General features: G+C 48.7%; 1 protein-coding gene across 5 annotated transcripts in view; it reads left to right on the top strand.

Annotated features, from left to right (window-relative positions):
- The window catches only part of rhobtb1 (Rho related BTB domain containing 1), an 89,910-nt gene extending 76,980 nt beyond the window's left edge, over positions 1 to 12,930 (top strand). For 4 of the 5 annotated variants that reach the window (XM_055936532.1, XM_055936544.1, XM_055936524.1 and 1 more), the window contains 3 exons: positions 7,548 to 7,636; positions 10,085 to 10,190; positions 10,559 to 12,930. In XM_055936532.1, the coding sequence (XP_055792507.1) occupies positions 7,548 to 7,636; positions 10,085 to 10,190; positions 10,559 to 10,728 (365 nt within the window). In that variant the 3' untranslated portion in view covers positions 10,729 to 12,930. The remainder of the gene's footprint in view (positions 1 to 7,547; positions 7,637 to 10,084; positions 10,191 to 10,558) is intronic. The other variant, XR_008761038.1, reaches the window with a different exon arrangement.
- The last annotated feature ends 3,684 nt before the right edge of the window (positions 12,931 to 16,614 follow it).

The following is a 16,614-nucleotide window of genomic DNA, read 5'->3' as shown; positions in this document are numbered from 1 at the left end:
AACCCTGGTTAACAGACTGACTGCTCTGACAGGTACTAACCCTGGTTAACAGACTGACTGCTCTGACAGGTACTAACCCTGGTTAACAGACTGACTGCTCTGACAGGTACTAACCCTGGTTAACAGACTGACTCCCCAGACTGACTGCTCTGACAGGTACTAACCCTGGTTAACAGACTGACTACTCTGACAGGTACTAACCCTGGTTAACAGACTGACTGCTCTGACAGGTACTAACCCTGTTTAACAGACTGACTGCTCTGACAGGTACTAACCCTGGTTAACAGACTGACTGCTCTGACAGGTACTAACCCTGGTTAACAGACTGACTGCTCTGACAGGTACTAACCCTGGTTAACAGACTGACTGCTCTGACAGGTACTAACCCTGGTTAACAGACTCTGTCTCCCCAGACTGACTGCTCTGAAAGGTACTAACCCTGGTTAACAGACTGACTGCTCTGACAGGTACTAACCCTGGTTAACAGACTCTGTCTCCCCAGACTGACTGCTCTGACAGGTACTAACCCTGTTTAACAGACTGACTGCTCTGACAGGTACTAACCCTGGTTAACAGACTGACTGCTCTGACAGGTACTAACCCTGGTTAACAGACTGACTGCTCTGACAGGTACTAACCCTGGTTAACAGACTGACTGCTCTGACAGGTACTAACCCTGGTTAACAGACTGACTGCTCTGACAGGTACTAACCCTGGTTAACAGACTGACTCCCCAGACTGACTGCTCTGACAGGTACTAACCCTGGTTAACAGACTGTCTCCCCAGACTGACTGCTCTGACAGGTACTAACCCTGGTTAACAGACTGACTGCTCTGACAGGTACTAACCCTGGTTAACAGACTGACTGCTCTGACAGGTACTAACCCTGGTTAACAGACTGACTGCTCTGACAGGTACTAACCCTGGTTAACAGACTGACTGCTTTGACAGGTACTAACCCTGGTTAACAGACTGTCCCCAGACTGACTGCTCTGACAGGTACTAACCCTGGTTAACAGACTGACTGCTCTGACAGGTACTAACCCTGGTTAACAGACTGTCTGCTCTGACAGGTACTAACCCTGGTTAACAGACTGACTCCTCTGACAGGTACTAACCCTGGTTAACAGACTCTCTCCCCAGACTGACTGCTCTGACAGGTACTAACCCTGGTTAACAGACTGTATCCCCAGACTGACTGCTCTGACAGGTACTAACCCTGGTTAACAGACTGACTGCTCTGACAGGTACTAATCCTGGTTAACAGACTGACTGCTCTGACAGGTACTAACCCTGGTTAACAGACTGTCTCCCCAGACTGACTGCTCTGACAGGTACTAACCCTGGTTAACAGACTGACTGCTCTGACAGGTACTAACCCTGGTTAACAGACTGTCTCCCCAGACTGACTGCTCTGACAGGTACTAACCCTGGTTAACAGACTGACTGCTCTGACAGGTACTAACCCTGGTTAACAGACTGACTGCTCTGACAGGTACTAACCCTGGTTAACAGACTCTGTCTCCCCAGACTGACTGCTCTGAAAGGTACTAACCCTGGTTAACAGACTGACTGCTCTGACAGGTACTAACCCTTGTTAAAAGACTGACTGCTCTGACAGGTACTAACCCTGGTTAACAGACTGACTGCTCTGACAGGTACTAACCCTGGCTAACAGACTGACTGCTCTGACAGGTACTAACCCTGGTTAACAGACTGTCTCCCCAGACTGACTGCTCTGACAGGTACTAACCCTGGTTAACAGACTGTATCCCCAGACTGACTGCTCTGACAGGTACTAACCCTGGTTAACAGACTGTCTGCTCTTACAGGTACTAACCCTGGTTAACAGACTGATTGCTCTGACAGGTACTAACCCTGGTTAACAGTCTGTCTGCTCTGACAGGTACTAACCCTGGTTAACAGACTGTCTCCCCAGACTGACTGCTCTGACAGGTAATAACCCTGGTTAACAGACTGACTGCTCTGACAGGTACTAACCGTGGTTAACAGACTCTCCCCAGACTGTCTGCTCTGACAGGTACTAACCCTGGTTAACAGACTGACTGCTCTGACAGGTACTAACCCTGGTTAACAGACTGACTGCTCTGACAGGTACTAACCCTGGTTAACAGACTGACTGCTCTGACAGGTACTAACCTTGGTTAACAGACTGTCTGCTCTGACAGGTACTAACCCTGGATAACAGACTGACTGCTCTGACAGGTACTAACCCTGGTTAACAGACTGACTGCTCTGACAGGTACTAACCCTGGTTAACAGACTGTCTCCCCAGACTGACTGCTCTGACAGGTACTAACCCTGGTTAACAGACTGACTGCTCTGACAGGTACTAACCCTGGTTAACAGACTCTGTCTCCCCAGACTGACTGCTCTGACAGGTACTAACCCTGTTTAACAGACTGACTGCTCTGACAGGTACTAACCCTGGTTAACAGACTGACTGCTCTGACAGGTACTAACCCTGGTTAACAGACTGACTGCTCTGACAGGTACTAACCCTGGTTAACAGACTGACTGCTCTGACAGGTACTAACCCTGGTTAACAGACTGACTGCTCTGACAGGTACTAACCCTGGTTAACAGACTGACTCCCCAGACTGACTGCTCTGACAGGTACTAACCCTGGTTAACAGACTGACTACTCTGACAGGTACTAACCCTGGTTAACAGACTGACTGCTCTGACAGGTACTAACCCTGTTTAACAGACTGACTGCTCTGACAGGTACTAACCCTGGTTAACAGACTGACTGCTCTGACAGGTACTAACCCTGGTTAACAGACTGACTGCTCTGACAGGTACTAACCCTGGTTAACAGACTGACTGCTCTGACAGGTACTAACCCTGGTTAACAGACTCTGTCTCCCCAGACTGACTGCTCTGAAAGGTACTAACCCTGGTTAACAGACTGACTGCTCTGACAGGTACTAACCCTGGTTAAAAGACTGACTGCTCTGACAGGTACTAACCCTGGTTAACAGACTGACTGTTCTGACAGGTACTAACCCTGGCTAACAGACTGACTGCTCTGACAGGTACTAACCCTGGTTAACAGACTGTCTCCCCATACTGACTGCTCTGACAGGTACTAACCCTGGTTAACAGACTGTATCCCCAGACTGACTGCTCTGACAGGTACTAACCCTGGTTAACAGACTGTCTGCTCTTACAGGTACTAACCCTGGTTAACAGACTGATTGTTCTGACAGGTACTAACCCTGGTTAACAGACTGTCTGCTCTGACAGGTACTAACCCTGGTTAACAGACTGATTGTTCTGACAGGTACTAACCCTGGTTAACAGACTGTCTGCTCTGACAGGTACTAACCCTGGTTAACAGACTGACTGCTCTGACAGGTACTAACCGTGGTTAACAGACTCTCCCCAGACTGTCTGCTCTGACAGGTACTAACCCTGGTTAACAGACTGACTGCTCTGACAGGTACTAACCCTGGTTAACAGACTGTCTGCTCTGACAGGTACTAACCCTGGTTAACAGACTGACTGCTCTGACAGGTACTAACCCTGGTTAACAGACTGACTGCTCTGACAGGTACTAACCCTGGTTAACAGACTGACTGCTCTGACAGGTACTAACCCTGGTTAACAGACTGTCTCCCCAGACTGACTGCTCTGACAGGTACTAACCCTGGTTAACAGACTGACTGCTCTGACAGGTACTAACCCTGGTTAACAGACTGACTGCTCTGACAGGTACTAACCCTGGTTAACAGACTGACTGCTCTGACAGGTACTAACCCTGGTTAACAGACTGTCTCTCCAGACTGACTGCTCTGACAGGTACTAACCCTGGTTAACAGACTGTCTCCCCAGACTGACTGCTCTGACAGGTACTAACCCTGGTTAACAGACTGACTGCTCTGACAGGTACTAACCCTGGTTAACAGACTGACTGCTCTGACAGGTACTAACCCTGGTTAACAGACTCTCCCCAGACTGACTGCTCTGAAAGGTACTAACCCTGGTTAACAGACTGACTGCTCTGACAGGTACTAACCCTGTTTAACAGACTGACTGCTCTGACGGGTACTAACCCTGGTTAACAGACTGACTGCTCTGACAGGTACTAACCCTGGTTAACAGACTGTCTGCTCTGACAGGTACTAACCCTGGTTAACAGACTGACTCCTCTGACAGGTACTAACCCTGGTTAACAGACTGACTGCTCTGACAGGTACTAACCCTGGTTAACAGACTGTATCCCCAGACTGACTGCTCTGACAGGTACTAACCCTGGTTAACAGACTGACTGCTCTGACAGGTACTAATCCTGGTTAACAGACTTTCTCCCCAGACTGACTGCTCTGACAGGTACTAACCCTGGTTAACAGACTGACTGCTCTGACAGGTACTAACCCTGGTTAACAGACTGTCTCCCCAGACTGACTGCTCTGACAGGTACTAACCCTGGTTAACAGACTGACTGCTCTGACAGGTACTAACCCTGGTTAACAGACTCTGTCTCCCCAGACTGACTGCTCTGAAAGGTACTAACCCTGGTTAACAGACTGACTGCTCTGACAGGTACTAACCCTGGTTAACAGACTGACTGCTCTGACAGGTACTAACCCTGGTTAACAGACTGATTGCTCTGACAGGTACTAACCCTGGTTAACAGACTCTGTCTCCCCAGACTGACTGCTCTGAAAGGTACTAACCCTGGTTAACAGACTGACTGCTCTGACAGGTACTAACCCTGGTTAACAGACTGTCTGCTCTGACAGGTACTAACCCTGGTTAACAGACTGTCTCCCCAGACTGACTGCTCTGACAGGTACTAACCCTGGTTAACAGACTGACTGCTCTGACAGGTACTAACCCTGGTTAACAGACTCTGTCTCCCCAGACTGACTGCTCTGACAGGTACTAACCCTGGTTAACAGACTGACTGCTCTAACAGGTACTAACCTAGACCTTCAGTTACATATCATTCAATATCCCCATGTAATGTCAATGGGGAGATAACATGGCTGCCGTGCATCACAATGCAGAACTCCAATGTCCCAACTCTCTAAGGGGGTGTTCCTAAATTGACTCCAATGTGTGAAGGCGCTCAGTGCATTCTGGGTCATTCATAAATTCATAGCGTTGACAGACTGTCTGTTCTAAATCCAGAGCGCTTCGCTCGTGGAGTGATCAGAACACACTGTGGACACACTGGCTGAGGAGCAGGGTCGATCAGGACACTGGCTGAGGAGCGGGGTCGATCAGGACACTGGCTGAGGAGCGGGGTCGATCAGGACACTGGCTGAGGAGCGGGGTCGATCAGGACACTGGCTGAGGAGCGGGGTCGATCTGTGGACACTGGCTGAGGAGCGGGGTCGATCAGGACACTGGCTGAGGAGCGGGGTCGATCAGGACACTGGCTGAGGAGCGGGGTCGATCAGGACACTGGCTGAGGAGCGGGGTCGATCAGGACACTGGCTGAGGAGCGGGGTCGATCAGGGGACACTGGCTGAGGAGCGGGGTCGATCAGGACACTGGCTGAGGAGCGGGGTCGATCAGGGAACACTGGCTGAGGAGCGGGGTCGATCAGGGGACACTGGCTGAGGAGCGGGGTCGATCAGGACACTGGCTGAGGAGCGGAGTCGATCAGGACACTGGCTGAGGAGCGGAGTCGATCAGAGGACACTGGCTGAGGAGCAGGGTCGATCAGGGGATACTGGCTGAGGAGCGGAGTCGATCAGGGGACACTGGCTGAGGAGCGGGGTCGATCAGGGGACACTGGCTGAGGAGCAGGGTCGATCAGGGGACACTGGCTGAGGAGCGGGGTCGATCAGGGGACACTGGCTGAGGAGCGGGGTCGATCAGGGGACACTGGCTGAGGAGCGGGGTCGATCAGGGGACACTGGCTGAGGAGCGGGGTCGATCAGGGGACACTGGCTGAGGAGCGGGGTCGATCAGGGGACACTGGCTGAGGAGCGGGGTCGATCAGGGGACACTGGCTGAGGAGCGGGGTCGATCAGGACACTGGCTGAGGAGCGGGGTCGATCAGGGGACACTGGCTGAGGAGCGGGGTCGATCAGGGGACACTGGCTGAGGAGCGGGGTCGATCAGGGGACACTGGCTGAGGAGCGGGGTCGATCAGGGGACACTGGCTGAGGAGCGGGGTCGATCAGGACACTGGCTGAGGAGCGGGGTCGATCAGGGGACACTGGCTGAGGAGCGGGGTCGATCAGGGGACACTGGCTGAGGAGCGGGGTCGATCAGGGGACACTGGCTGAGGAGCGGGGTCGATCAGGGGACACTGGCTGAGGAGCGGGGTCGATCAGGGGACACTGGCTGAGGAGCGGGGTCGATCAGGGGACACTGGCTGAGGAGCGGGGTCGATCAGGGGACACTGGCTGAGGAGCGGGGTCGATCAGGGGACACTGGCTGAGGAGCGGGGTCGATCAGGACACTGGCTGAGGAGCGGGGTCGATCAGGGGACACTGGCTGAGGAGCGGGGTCGATCAGGGGACACTGGCTGAGGAGCGGGGTCGATCAGGGGACACTGGCTGAGGAGCGGGGTCGATCAGGGGACACTGGCTGAGGAGCGGGGTCGATCAGGGGACACTGGCTGAGGAGCGGGGTCGATCAGGACACACTGGCTGAGGAGCAGGGTCGAGCTGATCATTCTGACCTTTCAACAGCAGTCAGGCACCCAAGCAAACTGGCTAAAGTTGGCTAGCTTGCTAGCTACAGTACGTTCAGATAAAATGAGAGAACACCTCAATTTGACCATTTGACTTTCTCTAGCAGAAGTGGTTGAACTGTTTTCATGTTATCTAGAGGGTGAGTGACTGTAACTGTTCTGCTGACAGCCATTTCTGTTTCAAAAGGATTTTATTATAAAGCTAATTAAATCAGGCATACTACTGTATGTACAAGATGATTCCTGTGATCCTTTGGATGACTTTGTGTACTCTGACTCTGCACCAGGTGGGAGATTCAGGACTGTAGTTGTACCTGTCTCATTGTAGTTACGGTATTACTACAGTATTAAAACTGTCACTACAGTGCTGCGGTAGCTGGGATTGGTTACTGCTAGAGTGAACCCTTTACAGTGCTGCGGTAGCTGGGATTGGTTACTGCTGGAGTGAACCCTTTACAGTGCTGCGGTAGCTGGGATTGGTTACTGCTGGAGTGAACCCTTTACAGTGCTGCGGTAGCTGGGATTGGTTACTGCTGGAGTGATCCCTTTACAGTGCTGCGGTAGCTGGGATTGGTTACTGCTGGAGTGAACCCTTTACAGTGCTGCGGTAGCTGGGATTGGTTACTGCTGGAGTGATCCCTTTACAGTGCTGCGGTAGCTGGGATTGGTTACTGCTGGAGTGAACCCTTTACAGTGCTGCGGTAGCTGGGATTGGTTACTGCTGGAGTGAACCCTTTAAGCCCTTCTGTGTTGTTTTTCTTGGGTGCCTTGTGACCGTGACGCATCATCTATAGAATATTGTTTTCACCTCTCTGAAACTCTATCGTTTATTATAAAGGTTGTCTGTTTCCTCTGTCTGCTCCACAGAACACTATGCTGTGAGTGAGCTGGTGAAAGCCTCCAAAGACGGACAGGATATAGACGGCGAGGTACTCACCTATCTGGAACTGGCTCAGGTTGGTTTACTAGAACAGGATATAGACGGCGAGGTACTCACCTATCTGGAACTGGCTCAGGTTGGTTTACTAGAACAGGATATAGACGGCGAGGTACTCACCTATCTGGAGCTGGCTCAGGTTGGTTTACTAGAACAGGATATAGACAGAGAGGTACTCACCTATCTGGAGCTGGCTCAGGTTGGTTTACTAGAACAGGATATAGATGGCGAGGTACTCACCTATCTGGAGCTGGCTCAGGTTGGTTTACTAGAACAGGATATAGACAGAGAGGTACTCACCTATCTGGAACTGGCTCAGGTTGGTTTACTAGAACAGGATATAGACTGCGAGGTACTCACCTATCTGGAACTGGCTCAGGTTGGTTTACTAGAACAGGATATAGACAGAGAGGTACTCACCTTTCTGGAACTGGCTCAGGTTGGTTTACTAGAACAGGATATAGACAGAGAGGTACTCACCTATCTGGAACTGGCTCAGGTTGGTTTACTAGAACAGGATATAGACTGCGAGGTACTCACCTATCTGGAACTGGCTCAGGTTGGTTTACTAGAACAGGATATAGACAGAGAGGTACTCACCTTTCTGGAACTGGCTCAGGTTGGTTTACTAGAACAGGATATAGACAGAGAGGTACTCACCTATCTGGAGCTGGCTCAGGTTGGTTTACTAGAACAGGATATAGACAGAGAGGTACTCACCTATCTGGAACTGGCTCAGGTTGGTTTACTAGAACAGGATATAGACAGAGAGGTACTCGCCTATCTGCAACTGGCTCAGGTTGGTTTACTAGAACAGGATATAGACAGAGGTACTCACCTATCTGGAGCTGACTCAGGTTGGTTTACTAGAACAGGATATAGACAGAGAGGTACTCACCTATCTGGAACTGACTCAGGTTGGTTTACTAGAACAGGATATAGACAGAGAGGTACTCACCTATCTGGAACTGGCTCAGGTTGGTTTACTAGAACAGGATATAGACAGAGAGGTACTCACCTATCTGGAACTGGCTCAGGTTGGTTTACTAGAACAGGATATAGACTGCGAGGTACTCACCTATCTGGAACTGGCTCAGGTTGGTTTACTAGAACAGGATATAGACAGAGAGGTACTCACCTATCTGGAGCTGGCTCAGGTTGGTTTACTAGAACAGGATATAGACAGAGAGGTACTCACCTATCTGGAACTGGCTCAGGTTGGTTTACTAGAACAGGATATAGACAGAGAGGTACTCTCCTATCTGCAACTGGCTCAGGTTGGTTTACTAGAACAGGATATAGACAGAGGTACTCACCTATCTGGAGCTGACTCAGGTTGGTTTACTAGAACAGGATATAGACAGAGAGGTACTCACCTATCTGGAACTGACTCAGGTTGGTTTACTAGAACAGGATATAGACAGAGAGGTACTCACCTATCTGGAACTGGCTCAGGTTGGTTTACTAGAACAGGATATAGACTGCGAGGTACTCACCTATCTGGAACTGGCTCAGGTTGGTTTACTAGAACAGGATATAGACAGAGAGGTACTCACCTATCTGGAACTGGCTCAGGTTGGTTTACTAGAACAGGATATAGACAGAGAGGTACTCACCTATCTGGAACTGGCTCAGGTTGGTTTACTAGAACAGGATATAGACAGAGAGGTACTCACCTATCTGGAACTGGCTCAGGTTGGTTTACTAGAACAGGATATAGACAGAGAGGTACTCATCTATCTGGAACTGGCTCAGGTTGGTTTACTAGAACAGGATATAGACAGAGAGGTACTCACCTATCTGGAACTGGCTCAGGTTGGTTTACTAGAACAGGATATAGACAGAGAGGTACTCATCTATCTGGAACTGGCTCAGGTTGGTTTACTAGAACAGGATATAGACAGAGAGGTACTCACCTAGGATAATATTTCTACAGTTTTAAATGTAGGATGATTGTTCTTCAGTTTAAATGTAGGATGATTGTTCTTCAGTTTAAATGTAGGATGATTGTTCTTCAGTTTAAATGTAGGATGATTGTTCTTCAGTTTAAATGTAGGATGATTGTTCTTCAGTTTAAATGTAGGATGGTTGATCTGCAGGTTTCAACATGGGATGATTGATCTGCAGGGTTCAACATGGGATGATTGATCTGCAGGGTTCAACATGGGATGATTGATCTGCAGGGTTCAACATGGGGTGATTGATCTGCAGGTTTCAACATGGGGTGATTGATCTGCAGGTTTCAACATGGGGTGATTGATCTGCAGGTTTCAACATGGGGTGATTGATCTGCAGGTTTCAACATGGGGTGATTGATCTGCAGGTTTCAACATGGGGTGATTGATCTGCAGGGTTCAACATGGGGTGATTGATCTGCAGGGTTCAACATGGGGTGATTGATCTGCAGGGTTCAACATGGGGTGATTGATCTTCAGTTTGAATGTATTTTCCTTTGTTTTTCTTCCAGTTCCATAATGCTAACCAGTTAGCAGCTTGGTGCCTACATCACATCTGCACTCACTACAACAATGTCTGTGCCAACTATCGCAAAGAGATCAAGGCCAAATCTGCAGGTGAGTGATTGGTCCGCTAGTTCTGATCAGCACACAACCAACCATCACAATCAATGAAAGGTGAACACGGAACAATATGGTTTTAGACTCGTATTAATGAGTTTCCTGTCAGATAGTAAGGCAGATACCTTCTTCTCTTGATAATGTCCGCTGGTTTGTTATTTCCTTTCAATTTGTGATGAATGAAGACCTAGAAAACAAGATGAGGGGACTTCCTAACTAATCAGTGACCTTAATGCATCACGTCCAAGGGAAGAGTGAAAACCTTCTATGGAATGAGTTTGCCACCTGTGTTCTGTCCTGCCCAGTCTGTGGTAGCTACACTACATGTTGTCTGATGGTCTGCCGGTGTTGTGTTTCCCTCCCAGAGAACCAGGAATACTTTGAGAAGCACCGCTGGCCCCCGGTGTGGTACCTGAAGGAGGAGGACCACTACCAGCGGGTGAGGAAGGAGAGGGAGAAGGAGGACGTGGTTCTCAACAAACACCACAGCAGACGACGTTGGTGTTTCTGGAGCACCTCGCCTGCCGTGGCCTGAGAGGTCTGAGGAGGGTCTGCCCCAAACCGCCCAGGGAATCTGCCACCTGCCCCGTGCTCCAGCTTCTAACCCTGCTCCCCGCAAAGAGGTCCCACCTGCCCCGTGCTCCAGCTTCTAACCCTGCTCCCCGCAAAGAGGTCCCACCTGCCCCGTGCTCCAGCTTCTAACCCTGCTCCCCGCAAAGAGGTCCCAACACACGCTGTCCCAACAACACACGCTGTCCCAATGTTTTACTGTTAGATCATCTGAGCATTAAGACAGAAAATAACTATCTGACGATGCACTGTCATGTGTCACCCTCTTCTCTTGATACACTGTCAGGTCCTACCCTCTTCTCTTGATGATACACTGTCAGGCCCTACCCTCTTCTCTTGATGATACACTGTCAGGTCCTACCCTCTTCTCTTAATACACTGTCAGGTCCTACCCTCTTCTCTTGATGATACACTGTCAGGTCCTACCCTCTTCTCTTGATGATACACTGTCAGGTCCTACCCTCTTCTCTTGATGATACACTGTCAGGTCCTACCCTCTTCTCTTGATGATACACTGTCAGGTCCTACCCTCTTCTCTTGATGATACACTGTCAGGTCCTACCCTCTTCTCTTGATGATACACTGTCAGGTCCTGCCCTCTTCTCTTGATGATACACTGTTAGGTCCTGCCCTCTTCTCTTGATGATACACTGTCAGGACCTACCCTCTTCTCTTGATGATACACTGTCAGGTCCTACCCTCTTCTCTTGATGATACACTGTCAGGCCCTACCCTCTTCTCTTGATGATACACTGTCAGGTCCTGCCCTCTTCTCTTGATGATACACTGTCAGGTCCTGCCCTCTTCTCTTGATGATACACTGTCAGGTCCTACCCTCTTCTCTTGATGATACACTGTCAGGTTCTACCCTCGTCTCTTGATACACTGTCAGGCCCTACCCTCTTCTCTTTATGATACACTGTCAGGTCCTACCCTCTTCTCTTGATGATACACTGTCAGGTCCTACCCTCTTCTCTTGATGATACACTGTCAGGTCCTACCCTCTTCTCTTGATGATACACTGTCAGGTCCTACCCTCTTCTCTTGATGATACACTGTCAGGTCCTGCCCTCTTCTCTTGATGATACACTGTCAGGTCCTACCCTCTTCTCTTGATGATACACTGTCAGGTCCTGCCCTCTTCTCTTGATGATACACTGTCAGGTCCTGCCCTCTTCTCTTGATGATACACTGTCAGGTCCTACCCTCTTCTCTTGATGATACACTGTCAGGTCCTGCCCTCTTCTCTTGATGATACACTGTCAGGTCCTGCCCTCTTCTCTTGATGATACACTGTCAGGTCCTGCCCTCTTCTCTTGATGATACACTGTCAGGTCCTACCCTCTTCTCTTGATGATACACTGTCAGGTCCTACCCTCTCTGCTTGGGTCCACATGAATAACCTCCACACGACAGGGCTCTACAGAGGGTCCATTAATATGTAGCTGTGCGACCTGGAGTTAGAATTTAGGAGCTCCAGAGCACCTAGAAACAGGATTCTAGCCACGTTGTCCAACCTGTCAACGTGGTGTGGTATGTGCTTGCTGTTAGACATGTAAACATTATGGATGTACGTTGTGATTGTTGATGTTAGCTGCAGTCACTGACACCAGCCCTGGATCTAAGTCTGAATCATAAATGATGCAAAAATAACTCTGAACCTGATGAAACACAGGACCTGTTCATAGACGGGGCTTCATGCCGCCGTGGAATAACAACAACAACGTTGAAAGTACGTCTTGTGCTCACTGGGATACCGATACAGCTCCAGGGATACACAGAGCTCCTGGTTGATACAGCTCCAGGGATAAACAGAGCTCCTGGTTGATACAGCTCCAGGGATAAACAGAGCTCCTGGTTGATACAGCTCCAGGGATAAACAGAGCTCCTGGTTGATACAGCTCCAGGGATAAACAGAGCTCCTGGTTGATACAGCTCCAGGGATAAACAGAGCTCCTGGTTGATACAGCTCCAGGGATAAACAGAGCTCCTGGTTGATACAGCTCCAGGGATAAACAGAGCTCCTGGTTGATACAGCTCCAGGGATAAACAGAGCTCCTGGTTGATACAGCTCCAGGGATAAACAGAGCTCCTGGTTGATACAGCTCCAGGGATAAACAGAGCTCCTGGTTGATACAGCTCCAGGGATAAACAGAGCTCCTGATCGCTCCAGGGATAAACAGAGCTCCTGGTTGATACAGCTCCAGGGATAAACAGAGCTCCTGGTTGATACAGCTCCAGGGATAAACAGAGCTCCTGGTTGATACAGCTCCAGGGATAAACAGAGCTCCTGGTTGATACAGCTCCAGGGATAAACAGAGCTCCTGGTTGATACAGCTCCAGGGATAAACAGAGCTCCTGGTTGATACAGCTCCAGGGATAAACAGAGCTCCTGGTTGATACAGCTCCAGGGATAAACAGAGCTCCTGGTTGATACAGCTCCAGGGATAAACAGAGCTCCTGGTTGATACAGCTCCAGGGATAAACAGAGCTCCTGGTTGATACAGCTCCAGGGATAAACAGAGCTCCTGGTTGATACAGCTCCAGGGATAAACAGAGCTCCTGGTTGATACAGCTCCAGGGATAAACAGAGCTCCTGGTTGATACAGCTCCAGGGATAAACAGAGCTCCTGGTTGATACAGCTCCAGGGATAAACAGAGCTCCTGGTTGATACAGCTCCAGGGATAAACAGAGCTCCTGGTTGATACAGCTCCAGGGATAAACAGAGCTCCTGGTTGATACAGCTCCAGGGATAAACAGAGCTCCTGGTTGATACAGCTCCAGGGATAAACAGAGCTCCTGGTTGATACAGCTCCAGGGATAAACAGAGCTCCTGGTTGATACAGCTCCAGGGATAAACAGAGCTCCTGGTTGATACAGCTCCAGGGATAAACAGAGCTCCTGGTTGATACAGCTCCAGGGATAAACAGAGCTCCTGGTTGATACAGCTCCAGGGATAAACAGAGCTCCTGGTTGATACAGCTCCAGGGATAAACAGAGCTCCTGGTCGATACAGCTCCAGGGATAAACAGAGCTCCTGATTGATACAGCTCCAGGGATAAACAGAGCTCCTGATCGCTACAGCTCCAGGGATAAACAGAGCTCCTGATCGCTACAGCTCCAGGGATAAACAGAGCTCCTGGTTGATACAGCTCCAGGGATAAACAGAGCTCCTGATCGCTACAGCTCCAGGGATAAACAGAGCTCCTGATCGCTACAGCTCCAGGGATAAACAGAGCTCCTGGTTGATACAGCTCCAGGGATAAACAGAGCTCCTGGTTGATACAGCTCCAGGGATAAACAGAGCTCCTGGTTGAACCGATCCCCAGGTCGGTATATTTAACCCAGGTGGAGGTCTGTATTCTTAAACACCTGATTGTTCCTTTAACCCACCTGGTGATGGTAAAGGGGAAACTCTATACTTGAAATCAATGTTTTTTATTCATCAGCTAGTAGGCTTTCTTTAGTTATCCAAAGCCATAACTAGTCGGTTTATCATATTTTAATATATATACCATGTGATTATTTATTTGTTGGTGATATTTACTATAGAAACCAAGTTGCTGGTTCTCTTGGTTCCTGCTGTCAAAGGTCTTTGATCTAGCTGCTCGTCATCCTTCATATTCTTCATAACCAAGTTGCTGGTTCTCTTGGTTCCTGCTGTCAAAGGTCTTTGATCTAGCTGCTCGTCATCCTTCATCTTCTTTATAACCAAGTGGCTGGTTCTCTTGGTTCCCGCTGTCAAAGGTCTTTGATCTAGCTGCTCGTCATCCTTCATATTCTTCATAACCAAGTTGCTGGTTCTCTTGGTTCCTGCTGTCAAAGGTCTTTGATCTAGCTGCTCGTCATCCTTCATCTTCTTTATAACCAAGTGGCTGGTTCTCTTGGTTCCTGCTGTCAAAGGTCTTTGATCTAGCTGCTCGTCATCCTTCATCTTCTTCATAACCAAGTGGCTGGTTCTCTTGGTTCCTGCTGTCAAAGGTCTTTGATCTAGCTGCTCGTCATCCTTCATCTTCTTCATAACCAAGTGGCTGGTTCTCTTGGTTCCCGCTGTCAAAGGTCTTTGATCTAGCTGCTCGTCATCCTTCATCTTCTTCATAACCAAGTGGCTGGTTCTCTTGGTTCCTGCTGTCAAAGGTCTTTGATCTAGCTGCTCGTCATCCTTCATCTTCTTCATAACCAAGTGGCTGGTTCTCTTGGTTCCTGCTGTCAAAGGTCTTTGATCTAGCTGCTCGTCATCCTTCATCTTCTTCATAACCAAGTGGCTGGTTCTCTTGGTTCCTGCTGTCAAATGTCTTTGATCTAGCTGCTCGTCATCCTTCATTTTCTTTTTTAAAGGGAATGTTGTTGACTAAATGATTGATTTTACTTAATTGCTTTATTCTAGTTTTCCTTTGAACTGCCCAGTGTATTTCCTAAGGTCTGGACTGTTGGTCTAAAGGTTAATGCAGACAATATGTTTCAATCCTCAGACTGAGACCAGCCTGAGTGCCAGTCTGTTCCTGATACTATTCCATAAGGAGTTGGCAAGAGAGCAGACATGTTTGTTTCACATACCTATTAATAATACTATTTGAATCAAATTCAGATGTAATGTTTGTTTCACATACCTATTAATAATACTATTTGAATCAAATTCAGATGTAATGTTTGTTTCACATACCTATTAATAATGCTATTGAATCAAATTCAGATGTAATGTTTGTTTCACATACCTATTAATAATGCTATTGAATCAAATTCAGATGTAATATTTGTTTCACATACCTATCAATAATACTATTGAATCAAATTCAGATGTAATGTTTGTTTCATATACCTATTAATAATGTTATTGTAATCATGGGTTTATTGTTTTGAGTGGCGCACCATCAGCTGAAGCTGCCATGTAGAACAAGTTATTCAACTGATCAGAGTTCAGTCCAGCCCTGTTATATAGAAGGATCTGTTGCTGTTATGGAAGGCTTCCGTGTCAACATCAGAGGGAGAGAGAAAGGTTTGGCAACAACCGCTCAGCCTCACTCTGTCAGCAGAGGAGCAGCCTGTACCCAAGCTGTCACTCTGTCAGCAGAGGAGCAGCCTGTACCCAAGCTGTCACTCTGTCAGCAGAGGAGCAGCCTGTACCCAAGCTGTCACTCTGTCAGCAGCGGAGCAGCCTGTACCCAAGCTGTCACTCTGTCAGCAGAGGAGCAGCCTGTACCCAAGCTGTCACTCTGTCAGCAGAGGAGCAGCCTGTACCCAAGCTGTCACTCTGTCAGCAGAGGAGCAGCCTGTACCCAAGCTGTCACTCTGTCAGCAGAGGAGCAGCCTGTACCCAAGCTGTCACTCTGTCAGCAGAGGAGCAGCCTGTACCCAAGCTGTCACTCTGTCAGCAGAGGAGCAGCCTGTACCCAAGCTGTCACTCTGTCAGCAGAGGAGCAGCCTGTACCCAAGCTGTCACTCTGTCAGCAGAGGAGCAGCCTGTACCCAAGCTGTCACTCTGTCAGCAGAGGAGCAGCCTGTACCCAAGCTTTCACTCCGAGGAGCCAGACCAACACTGTATACATAACAGCCCTGGAACACAATGTCACATTCTATTATTAGTAAGGATCATTATTATATTACCTGGTGATTCTATAACCAATGTCAACATGAGTGTATTATAATCAACTTACAATAAAAGTAAGTTGTGGTTCCAGTATATGGACTGTATGGGTTGTAAGAGTGTCTTCATTTGCTTCCTGTCTTAAGTCCCAACCTATTATAACAGCTGTTATTCATGTTAATATTCTAGAACATTGTTAACCTTCTAGAAGGTCTGCATTCCAGAACCTTGTTAACATTCTAGAACTTTGATGGCATTATAGAATG

Source organism: Salvelinus fontinalis, chromosome 1 (assembly GCF_029448725.1).
Source record: "Salvelinus fontinalis isolate EN_2023a chromosome 1, ASM2944872v1, whole genome shotgun sequence".
Lineage (NCBI taxonomy): Eukaryota > Metazoa > Chordata > Actinopteri > Salmoniformes > Salmonidae > Salvelinus > Salvelinus fontinalis.
Note: the sequence above shows the minus strand (reverse complement) of the source record. Positions and strands in the feature narration are given on the sequence as shown.